This window comes from Platichthys flesus, chromosome 6 (genome assembly GCF_949316205.1).
Source record: "Platichthys flesus chromosome 6, fPlaFle2.1, whole genome shotgun sequence".
NCBI lineage: Eukaryota > Metazoa > Chordata > Actinopteri > Pleuronectiformes > Pleuronectidae > Platichthys > Platichthys flesus.
Window position 1 is genome coordinate 3,030,553 of NC_084950.1, and position 16,591 is coordinate 3,047,143.

At 45.7% G+C, this 16,591-nt stretch overlaps 2 protein-coding genes across 2 annotated transcripts in view; one reads left to right on the forward strand and one right to left on the reverse strand.

The window, feature by feature from the left end:
- The window catches only part of zcchc14 (zinc finger, CCHC domain containing 14), an 18,482-nt gene extending 10,788 nt beyond the window's left edge, over positions 1 to 7,694 (forward strand). Inside the window, exons 8-14 of the mRNA XM_062390278.1 lie at positions 842 to 878; positions 958 to 1,426; positions 1,530 to 1,618; positions 3,124 to 3,218; positions 3,446 to 3,598; positions 3,732 to 4,958; positions 5,557 to 7,694. Coding sequence (XP_062246262.1) covers positions 842 to 878; positions 958 to 1,426; positions 1,530 to 1,618; positions 3,124 to 3,218; positions 3,446 to 3,598; positions 3,732 to 4,958; positions 5,557 to 5,612 — 2,126 coding nt within the window. The 3' untranslated portion in view covers positions 5,613 to 7,694. The remainder of the gene's footprint in view (positions 1 to 841; positions 879 to 957; positions 1,427 to 1,529; positions 1,619 to 3,123; positions 3,219 to 3,445; positions 3,599 to 3,731; positions 4,959 to 5,556) is intronic.
- A 942-nt stretch (positions 7,695 to 8,636) lies between these two features.
- Positions 8,637 to 15,893, reverse strand: map1lc3b (microtubule-associated protein 1 light chain 3 beta). Its single transcript, XM_062389704.1, has 4 exons — positions 15,614 to 15,893; positions 12,407 to 12,462; positions 11,100 to 11,206; positions 8,637 to 10,730 (listed from the first exon to the last, which is right to left on the reverse strand). The coding sequence occupies exons 1-4, from the start codon at positions 15,651 to 15,653 to the stop codon at positions 10,553 to 10,555; spliced, it is 381 nt and encodes a 126-aa protein (XP_062245688.1). The 5' UTR covers positions 15,654 to 15,893; the 3' UTR covers positions 8,637 to 10,552.
- Between the last annotated feature and the right edge of the window lie 698 nt (positions 15,894 to 16,591).

The following is a 16,591-nucleotide window of genomic DNA, read 5'->3' on the forward strand; positions in this document are numbered from 1 at the left end:
TATGTCACATTCAGGGCCAACTTAGGGTTCAGTGTCTCGGCCGGGACCTTTGACATTCAGACCGGAGGAGCCGGGGGAATCGAACCATCCCATCCTCTGGTTAGCGAACGGCCGCTGAGGCCACGAGCTTGAGGCCGCAGAGTCTGTGAAGCCGGGAAGACTTTATCGAGGGCATAAAACAGGAGATCCCTATTTGTAGCTGCAGGGAGGGGAGGCGCTAAGAGGGGACGGGGAGAGATGAAAGATTTCATGTCTGGGATCTGAGGAGGGTGATGAGAGAGAGAGGGGTCAGGGAATGAAGGGGGGGGGGGTGTTAGTCTGAGTCCTGGTTGGTGAGAGAGTGAAGGGGGGAGAGAGGTGAGACCACAGGCAGGATTTTCAGTTTGTGTTTTGGAGGTGGCAGAGGGAGCGGACGGGTCTATTTCAGTCTGGTGTGGGAATTCAGCGTGGCATGTTTGTGTTGGGAAGCCCAGAGTGTGGTGACCTCATGTTGTCTGTGTGTGTCTGTCTGTGTGTGTGTGTGTGTGTGTGTTCTTGATTCTACGAGTGTGACTTCATCCTTGGAGAGTATTTATAGCCAGCAGTACACCGTGTTTCTGTGTGTACTTGTACTTTTTGTACATATTCATTCCTCTTTGCGTTTGACCTCTGACCTCTACTCTGATATACAGGAAACTCTAGCTTTCTAGATTTTGCAAAAAGTACCAAACAGATTTCTGTTGTTCAGAACATGCTGCGGACAAACGGGCAGATTTCCTTTTCTGACTTTAACGTATAATTCAGCTGTTATTAATTTGAGGATGATGATGATGATGATGAAGGTCACTGGTTCTCCTCACAGATCTGGGCTGTGCCCTTCAGTACCGAGGAGCTAACAGGTGAGACTCTTCTTCACCCTCTGCTTCTCTTCACCCCTCGTCTTCCTCGTGTCTCGTCTAACCGCCTCTCCTCTCTCAGGGCGGTGTACCGAGTGGCCAGCGTCCAGCCCGTGGTCAGCAGCCACAGCTCCGTCCTGACCCGCTCCGCTCCCCACCTCTCCTCCCTGCCACCTCCTCTCCCTCCCTCCATTCCTCCTCCCCAGCTGTCCTCCCTCTCTCCCGCTCTGCCGCCGCTGCCCTGCCAGCGCTCCATGGCGTGCGGCGGCGGCGATAACTCCCCCCAACACAGTCAGTCGCACTCCTTCCCTCAACACTCCCCACACCACCTCCTCCCCCAAACTGGTGCTCAGTCCCTCCACCAGCCGGCGTCCCTCTCACATTCCCTGTCCCTTCCGTACTCGCCGTCCCGTTCCCTGTCCCACGCCCAGCCGCCGCAGCCGCCGCCGCCACAGCCCGGCACCGCGGAGCAGAACGGCATCCTGGACTGGCTCCGCAAGCTGCGGCTCCATAAGTACTACCCCGTGTTCAAACAGCTCACCATGGAGGAGGTGGGCCGGCCTCACCTTCTGTCATTTGTTTGTACGAGACGTCTTATGGATGAGCACACTTGTTTCTACTCGTCCTGATTGGGTTTTCCTGTGTGACCCTCAGTTCTTGGCGCTGACAGAGGAGGATTTGAACAAGTACGACTTGACCCAGGGAGCGAAGAAGAAACTCAAGACGCAGCTGGAGCTTCAAAAGTCAGTGGAGTAAAACACACAAAGTTATTATGACACGTCTACTCAACCTTTCTTCCTTTTACCAGTTCTCATGTCTTAGTCTCGACCGTTGGGACTGAACAACAAGCGATATGAGTCATGATCAGGAATTTTTAAAGTGATTTTCATACAAACATGTTTCCTTGAATCTGTTGGATTTGATTTACAGGCTGAGGGCGTCTCTTCTGCACCACATGATTAATTTATTCAGTAAAAGATTTATTATTGCTTTGAAAGCTAGAGTGTGTTCTTCGAATACAAAATATTTTTCTGGAAGTTCATAACCAGTCACACAACTTTTTGCTCACTATATTCAGAGTTTATACTCCCTTGACTCAATCTCTACTGAAAACAAATCATTACTGGGTTTGACCTGGAAGTGAAGCTTCATCCTGTGAGACGTTAGAGTTTCTCTCTCCAGGACTGGATCATCACACGTCCTCTCACATTCTCACGTTCTCTGAATCCTCAGGAACATCTGGAGAAAATCTGCTGAGCAGGAAAATAAATTACTCCTAAAGTTTTTCTGCACTTAACAATCAAAGCAGATGCACATAAGTCTCTTTAGTTCAGTGTGGATATTGATATCAGCTCCTCTCACACATTAGAGTGTGTGTGTTGGTGAAGTTGTCGGATGCTTTGTCTTATTAACGATTAACAGACGCACTGATTGGCTGCTGATCTCCACGGTTCAGTGTCAATGGTTAACCAGCTGGAGGTGGACTGGAGAGATAACGTGTGCTGACCAGGAGATAACCAACAGAACTACAGGCACAACACAAAAACACAGACGTGCAGGAGTAGATGTGTCTCCACGCTCCATCTCTCCCAATTACACACACACACACACACACACACACACACACACACACACACACACACACTCCTCGGATGTGAACCAGCTCTTGTTATCTGTTGATCTTGTTTCCATTCCCACCATCAACAGGTCTCCAATAGGCAGCTGTGTGTGTGTGTGTGTGTGTGTGTGTGTGTGTGTGTTTGTGTGTGTTTAAGTGTGTAAGTGTGTAAGTGGAAAGTTCCTGCAGGGGTTTTTTTACGGTGGCAGAGCTCAACGCACTGCAAATTAAGAAAACACACACGTGAAAGTTGAGAAAACAACTTCATCAATTGGACGACACACACATGTGCTGCAAAAAGTCACCACACTTGCAAATATAGAAATTGTGAAATGGGAAATGTTTCCAGGGGAACCGAAAAAAGTGATCTGCTGTGGTTCAATTCTTTGTGAAGTTGCGTCACCACTGACGAGCAGCAGACTTCACAAACTGTTGTGACTTTTTGCAGCGTGTGTGTCGTTAAATTGATGAAGTTGTTTTCTCAACTCGCGTGTGTTGGGCTCTCTCGCCCACTGTAGGTTTTTCCATTTGCAGATGTTTACAGAGAAGCAGCTGAAGCTGAAGAGTGGACAGTGTCTCCCCCTAGTGGTCATTAAAGGACACTTATTGTGTGTGTGTGTTTGTCCTCAGCAGGGAAATGAAAATGGAGAAGCGCTCCTGCAGCGGCATTGCCAGGGTGACGCCCTCCAGTCACATGGGACCCTCAACACACATCTCCACCTCAGGTACACAGGCCACTTTGTCTCAGATCAAATATCAGACTAAATCTTTCCACCAGCCGCATGGCATCATGGGTAACGAGGCCAGAAACCAGCAACAGGGACCAAAAATGAAATCGTGGTTTGCTTTTGAGCAAGGCACTAAATCCTCCATCTCCGCCTGAGCAGATGTGTCCAGTTGTGTGAGACTCTGTGGTTTTAAAGTTTGGATTTGTTGTTGAATTGTTTTCCAGGAGAGCTCCGTGTGGAGGTGGACGCTGCGTCTCACCACCCCCCCGTCTCCACGGACAGCAGCTCCTCCTCGGGCTACTCCAGCTCCTCCTGCTCCCCCCGGACGCCGCACTGCTGCGACTCCTCCTTCGACAGGAGCAGGGACATTCACCGGCGTAAGTTCTCTAACGGTGGTGAACTGGGAAATGCCTTGAATGTAGCTCATGTCTACAAATGGCTATGGGGTAATAAAGCAAAACCTGACGATGCTGTTTTAAAACGACTTGTTTCTTCTGATCCACGTTCCAGGAGTGTCGGGTCCAGACGGCGGGGGGGGAGTCCCGGAGAAGGACCGGTCCTGCCTCTTCCTCCTGAGCTCCAGCTGTCCCTCGGGCTCCAGTCGTCCCACGGCCCAGGTCCTTCCCGTCCAGACTGATCCAGCTCCTCCGCACCCTCCCTCCTGCTCCCCCCACCTCCCCTTCGGCCTCCCACAGTCTCCCTACCACCCGCAGGCCAGCTACCCGCAGACCCTCCTCTGCCCGGTCTCAAACACGGCACGTATCCTGACCTCCCCACGCAAGCCCCGGCCCCCCCCGCTGTGCACGGAGGACCGGATGAAGCCGCCGGGCTCGGGTCTGCCAGCGGCGGCGGGGGGGTTCAGTCCAGGGCTCGGCGGGGGGGTGAGGCTGGAGAACCTGTTCCCCGGGCTGAACGTGGACGGCTCGTCTTCCCTCCAGGACGCGGCGGTCTGTCGCAGCCTGGGGGGGGGCGCCGTGGGGCTGATGGTCGAAACCAGCTCCGCTCTGACCTCCACCTCCAACAGCCTCCACCACGTCTCCCACCCCCCTCTCCACTTCCACCTGTCATCCTCCTCATCCCCCTCTCCATCTGGATACTACTCCTATTCTCCTTCCTCCTCTTCTTCCTCTTTCTCTTCTTACTCCACCTCCTCCTGTCCCTCCACAAAGACCGGCTCACTGTCTGGGAGTTTGGGTGGTGGCTTTGTTTCCATGGCCAGCAGCAGTGTTCCTGTGGCCGCGGTACCCGGTAACACGTACTACCCGGCCCCGCCGACCTCCAGTCCCTCCCCTTCGCTGTCTTCCGCCTCCTCATTGGATCAGAACTCAGGCCACACCCCCTCAGTGTGCGTTTGCAGCTCCTGCGGCTGTCGGGGGAACTGCGGCGCCTACGGAGCGGTGCCCGGGTACCACGCGGCCGGCTACCTGCAGCCCTTCTCGGCCGGCCCCTCCCTCTTCACCCTGGGTCCTCTGCTCCACCTCAGCCCCCTGCTGGCCTCGCCCGGCGCCACCGGCTCCACGCCCTTCTCCTTCCCGATGATGATGCCTCCGCCCCTCTACCGCCACAGCCCTGTGTCACATGACCAGCAGCAGGGCTTTGGCTTCTACCAGCCCCATGGCATCATGGGAAACGGAGGCCAGAAGCGGGCGGGGGGGAGCCTGTCGTGTTATAACTGTGGTGCTAACGGACACAGAGCAGAGGACTGCAAACAGCCGCCCATGGATTCAGTGCAACAAGGTGAGTCTGCAGTCAGCAACTTTATTTACTGTTTATCAAAACAAATTATGAATCAATACAATTTCAAAGAACAGACGCATTAACAACCGAATAATAACATTTAGCAAATTATAATTTCGTTCACTTTTTCTGTCTTTGAATAGAATCGTGTGAAAACATACACAGCTTTGTTTTGTTTTTCTTAACACAAACTTGAAACTTCCTTTTGGCTCAATATTAATTTCTCTTCTACAGTTTCCAACTTTAATTCCAAGGCTCCTTTAACTTAAATGAACTTTTATTGATGAATTTTACGTTCATATGTTTTCACCACGTCCATTAATATGTTGGTTTATTTATTTGTTTGTCAGCAGGATTAAACAAAAACTAAGACATTTTGTTTTCACTTTCCTAAAAATTGTGAGAATTCACTGATTTCTCTGAGAATAATTCATGAATCAGTATGAAAGAAATCAGGTGAATCAAGGCGACTTGTTTCTATGAGTTTGTGTAATTTGGTGCAGTTTGATTAAACATCTGTTTCTAAATCAGCTTTAACAGCAGATGTTTGAATGAAACATTAACGTCTGATGCAAAGTGTCTCTGCCGTGTCTCACAGGGACATTTCGTCTGAAGTACACCCCTCGCTCGGACAGTAAGGACTCGGGGGACTAACCAGCTGCTGGGATCTGAACCATCGTCCTCCCGACACAGCTGCACCTGGTGCTCCTGCTGAGGCAGAGAAAGAGGGACGTGCACTCAGACGGCCTGGGTCCACCAGCCTGTTCACAGACTGACAGCAGAGACCTCTTGTGTCCTCTTGAATCCTGCTGCAGCAGATAAGAGAGACGAGAGCGGGATGGAGCCTTTGTGATGGGATTACTTCTCCTCCCTCCTCAGATCTCCTCAGATACAAAGGTCCCAAGGGGAGGTGGGATTCAGAGACTGAACTCTGACTCATCCACAGAGGAAACAGACACGTTACCTGTAGCGAGGCTTCATCCAGAGAGAGTCTCCGATGGATCACTGAGCTCAGATTCACAAACCAAAGGCTCAGCGCTGCAGCTTCCTGGTGACGTCCTGCAAACAACTTGTTCTAAATCACAAAACTCAGTTAAAAGGTTCCATCTTCTAGTCCAGAGACAGACTGGATACTGTGGGAATCTACCAGTGACGTGCCTCTGGTACGACTCAGCTTAAAACCTGGATTCTTCTGTTCGTCGTTTGATTCCCCTGAAGTATTCATGGCCCTTCAGAGCGTTGTCAAACTGCCACACTACACACTAATTATATGATATGATGTATTCTACTTTCACCCGTTATATGAGAAGTCAATATAGATAACTGTTTTAAATGGTAAATGGTTTGTATTTATATAGATCTTGATTAGTCTTGATCACCACTCAAAGTGCTTTACAGTACAGTTTATTGCCTTTCACACATTCACACACACATTCACACACACATTCATATTGTGCATCTATGGGCAGCACCTTATCTATGAGAGGTCAGTGTCCCCCCCCTCGGCCACAGTAAACAGTAGGTGGTGCAAAGCATGCATAGACGATCAAACTGCCACTTTAAACTGCACTGTCCATTTCACTTGATAGAAGCAGCTAAATGTTTTTATTAATTTGAATTTTCAGCAGGTTATCTACAGCATCAAAGAAAAATGAATTCCTAAATTAACAGTGATTCCAAAGATGTCGCTATCAAACCCTTCTGACACAGAAATGTTACATTGAGACATGATATTTTACAGTTTAACAAAAAGCACACAAAAACAACTGAATATCTAGAACTAGAAGCAAGAAAATAAACATTTTTATGTCAAATATGAAACCAAATAGTTTCTGCATCGTTTACATATCGCAGACACAGACTCAGATATCTGTCCAGGGACACAGTGTAAACGTCCGGGTGGAAGCTGAGGATCTCAGAGCTGCACCTACTCGTCCAGGTTTCTCCTTCAGCTGAAGCGATCACGTGTGGACGATCTTCTCTTCGCTACCTCTCCTATCGGCAGCAGCATCTCCAGTTTACACCAGTGTGCCTGTTGCCTTTCAAGATGGAGAGAAACATTTCAAAAGTGACAATTCCTCTTCCAGCTGAGCTGACGTGCATCCTCGACTCGTTCTCTCGCTCCAGACGTGATGGAGCTGCGTCTTTTTGTAATTAATTTGTACAGTTGTTTGTGTCGGATTAAAACCAGGTTGTTTATTCAAAAGGTCTCACAGCGAGTTGGAGTGTGGGGCTGTGAGTGAGCTGCTGGGCAGGACCCGGAGCTCTACAGACACGAGGACAGCCGGTCCTTCAGATGACACTGAATCCGTTTCCCTGGACGTTTATTTAAAAGAGTAAAAAAGTGAACAATCGGTTTGTGTTACTTGGACAATGTTCTTTTTGTGTTGTGTCGTCCGGTTCTGATTAAGAATGAACTGTTACGTCTATTTAAATTTCAACTGTGTTTGTCATTACTCCCAAAGAAAAAGAGAAAAGTGCCTTAAACTTTAATATTGTTACTTTTTGTACCAAAGAAAAACTTTTTTACAAATTCTCCACTTCTCAGTCAAACTGCAGCGAGTTGCTTCATCTGCAGTAAAACGTGCTTTTGAAATGTTTGTGCCAAGTTTCTAAAAATCATGTTCGTTTGTTGGACAGATTTTCTTTTTTTGTTTTGTGTGTTTTACAACTTTTTCTGAAGTTTGAGGAAAAAAAACATTTGAATAATAAAAAGATGCCAGTTTCTGCCTTGAATCACATCGTCCATGCTGTTTATTTATTCACTTTATGGATTATAATAAACATACAACTGTTTCTGCTGTGACACGTCAATATGTCGACTGTGAAAAAGGCTTTTATAAATGTGTGTGTGTTTGTGAACTATCTAGATCCCCATCCACTTCAGCTACAGATCTACTCTTGTGTTATGAGTTGTCAGTGTCCATCTGCATGTAAATCTGAATCATTCTTTATAATAGATCAGTTTAATAACTTTGATTAATTTTAAAGTCAACATTTAACTGCTGGAATTGATTGAAATTGATTGAAATGTCTCATCTCAGTGACTCTGACCCGGAAGTTTCCAGATGACGTGTGTTAACCGGATTCCTGAGCAGGATTGTTGTGACTGTTTTTGTCTGAAAAGAAATTTGTTAAAATGAACAGTCAAATAACTTTTTAATCAAATATTTGACATTTTATAATTATGATTAAATTAAAGTTCAATGGTGTCAGACATTTTTCAGATTCCCCCCCCCCCCCAAAGAAAGATGATCTCAACAAGAACTGTTGGCAGCTAAAAACCTTCTTATTACTTTGGCAAAGGAGGATAGGTTTTTGTTTTGTTTGTTGGCAGAATCACACAAAAATGGAAAGATTAAGACTTGATGGAAATCTGCTGTTTGAGGTAAGAGGTTCGAGCTCTGGTGAATTTGTTTGTCAGTTTATTTGTCAGTAGGTAAAAAATTAACAAACACTACTAAACTAATTTTAAACTTAGTAAAGGAGCCACTTTCCCCACTTTCTTTAAAATTTTAGTTTTCATTCATATTTCAGTGAATAATGCTTGAATTTTTCACTCATTTATTAGACCTCTTGTTTTTGTTCTTTATATATTGCTCTTTTAAGAACTGTGACACGTATTGATACGTGTTTTGGATTCTAATCGGCAAAGAGAAAAACACAACAAACTCGGCATTTCAATTTTTTTCCTGTCTTTTATTGTTTACAAAATACCAACATAAATACACAATAGTAGGCTATGTGATATTGCTGTTCGTGGACGTGCGTGTAACGGAGGAGCAGGCCCCCCCCCCCATTACAAACACTCGGTGGCTTTCACTTGTCAGGAAGAAAAAGTCACCGCCACGAAACCGGAGACAGCAAAGACATGAAAATCACATTAAATTAAAAAAAGAAAGAAAAAAGATAAAATACTGCGATATAAAAGCAGCTAAATTTTAGATTTCTTAAAAAAAAAAAAGATGGCGGAGGAGGAGGAGAAGCACAACAGCACAGAATCCCACTGAAGGAAATCAACTATAGACCAACAGGATATTTAAAATGTTTTCTTTAAGAGTGAAGCCCTTAACAACCCACTGGGCAGGTGGAAGGACCAGAAGGACGATGTCCCCCCTGTAGGTCAAAGGGACAGAAGGAGACAGTGGACGCTCAGAACACGACACTCGTCAACCTGCCCGGGTTTCAGGACCTTCCTCCTTTCATAGATCACATCTTCCATTACGTGCAGAAACATTAACGTGATGCAACCCCCCCCGCCTCATCAGCATTTACAGAGACACCATCTTCCTCCAGTCACACATGCAATCAGAACATGCTCCTTGTAGTGGGTCCAAACTCAACTTGGTTACACTCGCAGCGGAACCCGTTTAATATCCAGAGTTATTATCATCTGCACACCCAGGCAATCCTTTTTTTATATTTGCAAACGACAATCATGTGTTTCAAGAGTAAAGCAGATTCTGAACAAACCGTTGAGAACTCGCTACTTGGGCTACACGGCGGGGGGGCGGGGGGGGGGATAAAAACACCGAAGCAGGAGCATGGAGGGAATGTGACGAGACACACGTCGGGGAAGCTTCAACGAACGAGGGGGTTTCTCCCCGGCAAAATAAAAAGCTCTCTAATCAAGACTACGAATTCCAAACACCGTGATAAAAAGCTTCGTTAAAAACAGCGTGAATCCAGAAACCTGTCCCGGCCGCCCGTCTCCCAACACCTCCAGCTTTGTTCATTGGCTAACGCATGTGTAGACAAGTGGTGGGGCCTCTGTATTTCATTCAATATCACTACTTTAAAAATTCAAACTTATGCCCCCCCCAGTGTGCATTAGCATAAATATGTGCACACACACACACACACACACACATATAACCATAACACTGGAGATAACTGCCGGGCAGCACACGAGTCACCAGAGGAGACGACACAGAAGCAGAGACAGTAAAAGACCTGATGGGTCCGAGTCGAGGTCGGACTTGACGGTTGCTCGACTTAAAGGAGACACATCCCGCTCGTGTTCAGGTTCTTAAGTTTGATTTGAAAAAGGTTTAAAAGCTCCAAAGTTTTACTTTCCTCGCTGCAGCTCCTCTCTTCAGCCACTGTCTCAAACACCTGGTTTTAGCTCCGGTCTCTTTAAAGCCGGGGTCACACTACAGGACTTTGCCGTCTCGTAGTCCGAGGGGCGTGGCCGACTAGTCGCCGGCCGTGTATTATGCAAATGCCGGCCATTACAGTGACATCACAATTCCCCCGGAGCTTCAGTGTGAGAGAAGCTTCCTTCACCACAGACTTTCTAACTCTGCAGGACTTTAACATTCAAAAATAAACCTTCTGTGTGGAACTGAACCAGCGTCACATGTCTCCTTTAATTCTCCTGCTCTGGTTGACCCGTGTGACTCAAAACGCTGCCGAGGTTAACGCCCAGTTTCTCTGCTCGCTGCAGACCGGATCAGACGCTGTGGTTAGATTTAGTCGTTTGTGTTTCGATCTTACACTCGAGACTATGAACGTGTAAGTAAGAGACACGGGGGGCGGGGCTAAAAACTACAATTGTCCAATCGCCGGCCAGGTGGAAGAAGAAGGGAGGCGGTTCACTGGGAGGCGGCGACGGAGCCGAAGGTCTCCTGGGAGGCGTAGACCATGTACAGGAAGCCATCTTGGTCCCGCTCCCGCTCGTACACCTCGGCGATGGCGGCCGACACGGACACCATGCTGTGGCCGTTCACCAGCAGGAAGAAGGCCTGGTTCGAGTTCAGCTGGAGGCGCCTCCTGGTGGGGGAGGAAAGACATGACACATGTGAGGAGAGGCGGACAGCGCAAAGACAAGGAAAGGAAAGAATATAACGCATTGGAAAACAGAAAGATGGTGAAGAGAGGGAAGGAAAGGAATTAAGAGTTGAGGAAAGACAGTTGACTTTGCAACAGAAGGTAAAGAACTGGAAGGAGAAGAGGAGAGAGTGGATGAAAGATATATTAAAGGAAAGAGAAGAGGAGAGAAGAGAAGAGAAATTAGGAAAGGGAAAGAGGAGGTGAGGAAAGTAGATGACATCAATATGTGTAAGGAGGAGAGAGAGGCAACAGAAAGGAAAGGTGGTGAGGTGTGGAGGAGGAGACCAGTCGAGGAGCGTGGGGTGTTACCTGATGATCTTGATGAGTTCGCTCATGTTGACGTGGTCCGGCACCAGGAACTTGGTCTTGTCCAGGATGGGAAGCTGCTTCTCTCCTTTGTACCTCTCGATGATCACCTGCAGGATTCACACCATCAATCAACCAATGCTTTCTGCTCTGCTCCTTCTCAGAGCAGCTGAGACCCGGTGGGGGGGGATCAATATGGAGACAGAGCAGCACACGGATCAGATGAGGAGGTAAAAATAGACGAGACTTCCGCCTCACTGACGCGTCCTCGTGAATCTTAAAGTAACACAATGCAACTTAGCAGCAGCTCATGTGGTTCAGGAAGCTGAGGATCATGGGTAATATCCGGCGTTCAGTGAGTGGGAATGATGTAATATATAGATATATATATAGATATATGTAGATATATAATATATGTAAGATCAGTGGCCCTGAATACCCAGACTTGGAAAAAAAAAACATTCAGAGGATAACTAAATTACATCCAATGAATTTTCTATAGGATATTGATATTATATATATTTATCTCTATGATCTTTTTAAAAAATGGCCAGTTGATGTCTTCCATGTGATGTAGTAAACTCAATCAATTCACCTTTTAAATATTTTTTCCTGTTAAAACAACAATGATCATGAAATAAAAATTAATAAAAGCCCATTTTGGAATTCAAGCAGTCGCCCTCAGGTCCGGATGAATGAAAGCAGATACAGTAAAATGTTATCTGCTCACTCCGAGCCCCCCCCCCCCCCCCCCCTCGAGGCTGTCTGCACAGAGTAACGCTACAGTGACGCAGCGCTACTGCCTCTGGCCTCAACACTTAACCATGACATGGCAGCTTCTACCCTCGGGAGAGCAAACAGGAAACACACACACACACACACACACACAGCGCTCCAGACGAGACAAGGCCTCGCACCGGGGGGGCAGATGGGAGGCTGCCCCTGTGACACTCCACCTGAGAATGAGGAAACTCGAGTTGTGCGTTCTGTATGTCGTTGCTAGGAGCTGCAGGAGAGCGACAGACAGTCACACCCGCTTCTCAAAGGGAACAGACAGAAAGAGCTGCTGCTGACAAACTAAATTATTAAATAATAATAGAAAGCCCTGGCATAAACCTATCAGATGCACCAGAAGTATCATCTGATGAAAAGTACAACCAGGAAACACGTGGTAATATTTTCCGTCCTCTACATGTTTGTGTCTTCCTGCGTAACGCACATCAAGCTGGTGCGTTTCTGCTTTTTAAGACTCAGGTCGTTTTCCACATCGAGACAATAACAGGTGTGACTGTGAGAGTGTTTCAACTCACAGGGATCTTGTTGGGGTGCTGCTCCCGGATCAGTCGGACATCTTCTACTCTCTGTTCTGCAGGGCACAGAGACAAAGACACGTTAATGGAGGTGAAGGGTGACAGACAGACAGACAGACACAGGATGTTAAGAGGATCAGCTGATGAAATCCAAAAGGAGGTCAAAGTGGCCACAGGTGCAAACTCATAAACAGAAACATATCAATATTGGTCAGGCTATATTCAAAAGTTGTCGGGAATAAAGCTAAGAAGCAGTTGTTTACACTGGAACGAGCCTCCACTGGTTCTCTCAGTCACAAAGAAACAAACAAGGAAGAAAGATTTGAAATACTGGTTTCTGTCCAACGCATGAAATATATATGAAATATCTCTTTTACATTACATCATAGAAGCAGTAGAAGCAGCAGCTTGTGACCATAACAGCCTTTTTTTGTTTTGATGGGGGTGTCATGTGGTTTGGTTCCATGTAAATATAAACAAGCTGATGTGGGGCCTTGGTATCGAGGATCACAATCCATTTGAACGACTCTAAGCTCATTAAAAACGCTGATCCTCACAGGTGTTTGTGTGTTTGCAGGTTTGAATCCCTCACAAATAAACAGACATGTTGAATACACACCTGCAGCTGCACGTCAGGAACGAAACCAACCTTTACACACCGGCTCGTGAAGGAAGTTCACACAATGTCAACTAAGTATATCCACAAACAGGAAACCTGTGTTTTCAGTGTCTTTGTGTTTCTAAATCTCAGTGGAAAGTCGTTTCCTGTGTGATGACTCTCAGGTCAGATTAATGAGATGTTGACTTGTTCTCCAGTGACCTCACACAGAACAGGCTCCTCCCCCACGAGGCTTAGCCCCATTCTAAGTCACCAGTAGAAAATAAACAACAGATAACACCTTCCTCCGGCTGCACTTTGACCCGACAACAACAACAACCACGTTGTGTTGTCCAAACGTGCGTGTGTCAGGTTTCCATCTGCTTTTGTTAGTTTGATTTTCAGCCGCTGTACGACAACAAACATGCTAAAAACCTGTAATGTGCAGCTGACACAAGAGAATGTGACCTTAGCTCTGAGACATGATTGAATTTAAAAGACTGTGTGGCAGTTTTCACTGAAACATTTGGTATAATTACTCAAACTGAACCAGAGCAGTGCACTGGTCAGTCCCTGGCACTGAGGACACGGCCTGTGTGTCCACTGTCAGAGCAGCTGATTCAATCAACTCATTACACGCTGCCTCCGGAGGACAAATGTTTGTTTTCCTGACGGCGCCATCCTCATGCTAAACGTGGGGACACGTGGGACAGTGTTCCGTGATCACATTACAGTCAGGATGGGCCGACTGCAGAGGGACAGAGACGCTCAGGGCATCGTCCCCGTCTCTCGTGACCAGGCCCACAGACAGCCTTTGAGCCACAGAGAAGAAATGGGAAGCAGTGGATCTAGAACCATGTGGGTTTCTCCTCTGTCATCACACTGGAATTAGTAACAAGCACCTGACTCAGCTGGGAGATTCTGTGTGACTTCCTGACTGATCCAATGACCGAGACACAAACATGTAACTTTAACCGTTTCACATCAGGGGAGTCACACAAGAGACCGTCACTAACAATAATTCACTTGAATAATTTCAAACACGTGAAACCAGATAATCGTGATTAAAGCCTTTCACAGATAAATCAGTATTTTTGTAGATGTATAAAACCTGTACTTTACAGAATAAGCTAAGCAGACAAGATATTCATCTTTATTTTGCATATTAGAAAACAGCCTTGAAATATTTCTCTCTTTATCATATGTATTCTAGATTCTGTTTGTATTTTAAATACTTCCTTTTGCTGCTGTGTCAGTTTTTACTTTCCCCTCGGTACATCTTATCTTTACATTTTATACTACCTCTATATATATTTGGGTGCTTTTTATTTGAGTTATTTATACTGAAGTAGTTATTTATATTAAGTTGTTTTTCCACAGAACCAGTGGAACCAAAAGTAAGGTAGGTACCACAGATGTGATTTTCTGGGACTGATAAACATAAATAAACAATAATCCTATGTGGTGGAAATCTGTATCAATAAAACATAAATACACCTGAACATCTGTCTTCTGTGTATTTAACTCCAAAGCAGAAATATTGGTAAACTTCTGAAGAAATTAACTTTGTACAGACAAACAGGGATCAACATTTATTTAAGCTAATATGTATTATTATATCATAGAATAAACAAGTGTTTGTCTTTATATATTTAGCTTTTCCTTTTTGTTTCATGTGAGTTTGTCATCATGACATGAAACGTGATGAAGATACTTTACAAACTTTGTGTGTTTTTCTGTGTCACACCTGAGTTCACTCCCATAACAAAGTTTTTAAAAACACAAAGACGAACTCAGGTCAACTTCTGTGACGCTCGTGACTCAGTGTTTCTCCGCTGCCAGGACCTCACGTGCGCTGCTTTGGACCAATAACGTGTCGAGGCGGAAGTGGGTGTTGTGTTAGTCATACTGGGAAGTGTGTTTCCATGAGCTGGATAGGGAACATGTTCCCTCTTTGTTCGAGGTGCATGACACACAACAAACCAAAGCCACAAACGTATCAACGTGAAGAAACACATAAGTAATAATCCTGGTTATAATTAAGAAGCTGAGATGTTCCCTGAAGCACTTTGAAACAAAAGTGAAACTAAATGGAGCCTGAGGCCTGAACACACACTTTGATCAGACACACGAGGAGACAAAGAACTGAAGTCCCCACCTGCTCTTCAACTTCCCGTCCCAGTCATAGACTGGTCCCAGTGTGTCCCTCTGTCTCTAAAGTCCTCCAGCCACTGTCCCATCCCCCAATCCTGCAGCTCCTCTCCTCCTGCGTTTCAACACCACTTTGTTTTTCTGTTTAAAATAAACACTCACTCTACCAGGAGGGGGGGGGGGGGGGGGGGGAGGCCTGCAGCAAAAACACAGATCAACACAAATCATCTGTTTTCTGATCTCTGAGAAAACTGACCCATACTGGGATAGAACCAGTTGTCCTGTGGTCAGTGACATGTCCACTGATCTGAAGCCTGCTCGCCTCGACCCGGTTAGATAACAGTGTGTTTGTGAAGCTGATCAGTAGCATCGAGGGCTAATCTCTGCTCCGGGAGGACAACAGCTGACACGAAGTGCTCACACGCACACGGACACACACTACAGACACACACACGTACCGTACGTCCTTCTTTGTTTGAAGGTTTTCTCTGAAGGCATCGCTGCGTCAAAGCCCGAGCAGGCGGCTCCACACTGTTCACACGGTAAAAAGATATATAACTATATTTATATCTATATCTATATATATAAAAGAGAGAGAGAGAGAGAGAGAGAGTGACCGCAGGAGCCTGTTGTCTGCAGACGGACTGACGGTCTGTGGATCCACAGACAAACTGCAGCAGGATCAGTTGGTGTCGACGCTTCTTCTTCCGTCTGTGTTTTTATCCCCAGCGAGCGAGAGCCAGCAAAACAAACCTGTCAGCTGACCTGTGACGTCACCGGCCTCTTCTCTACACCCCCCCTCTTCTCTAATAATAATAATAATAATAAAACAATAATCATGAGGATCATTTTAACAATAACAATAATAATAAATGCACACAATAAAAACAATCCATAATCATAACCATGACAGTAATTATAAGAATAATACAAATAATAGAACAGGTATTGTCATAATCATGATGATTATAATAGTAGTAAAAATAATAATAATAAAATTGTTATTTCTTTTCTAGTGAATTGAGTGATTTAAAATACTGATTTGAGTTCTAAGTAATGATAAAGTAAAATTGTTTTAATTTTTGTTATTGTTATTATTACTTTTCTTCTTTGTAGGAATATGTACCTGTATTCTGTCAATCTGTAAATGTGCTGTCAACATTATAATCTTCTGATAATAATAATAATGCTAATTCTTATTCTATCTGAATAAAGCCCCCCCCCTGTTCTTCCCTGTTGAGTTGGTGAACTTAAGCAGGTTTAAAGAAAGTGAAATAAGTTCTTGGATCCATCCCTTCGTTAGGATCATCAACTAAATGTGACGGGTTCTTTCTTGGCCTGTGTCTCATCCATCCTGCAAGTGTCAAGCAAATGTGTTGTGTAGTTATTGTGTAATCGTACTGACAAACAAGAGAAAATGCCTCGTCGGGTTAAGA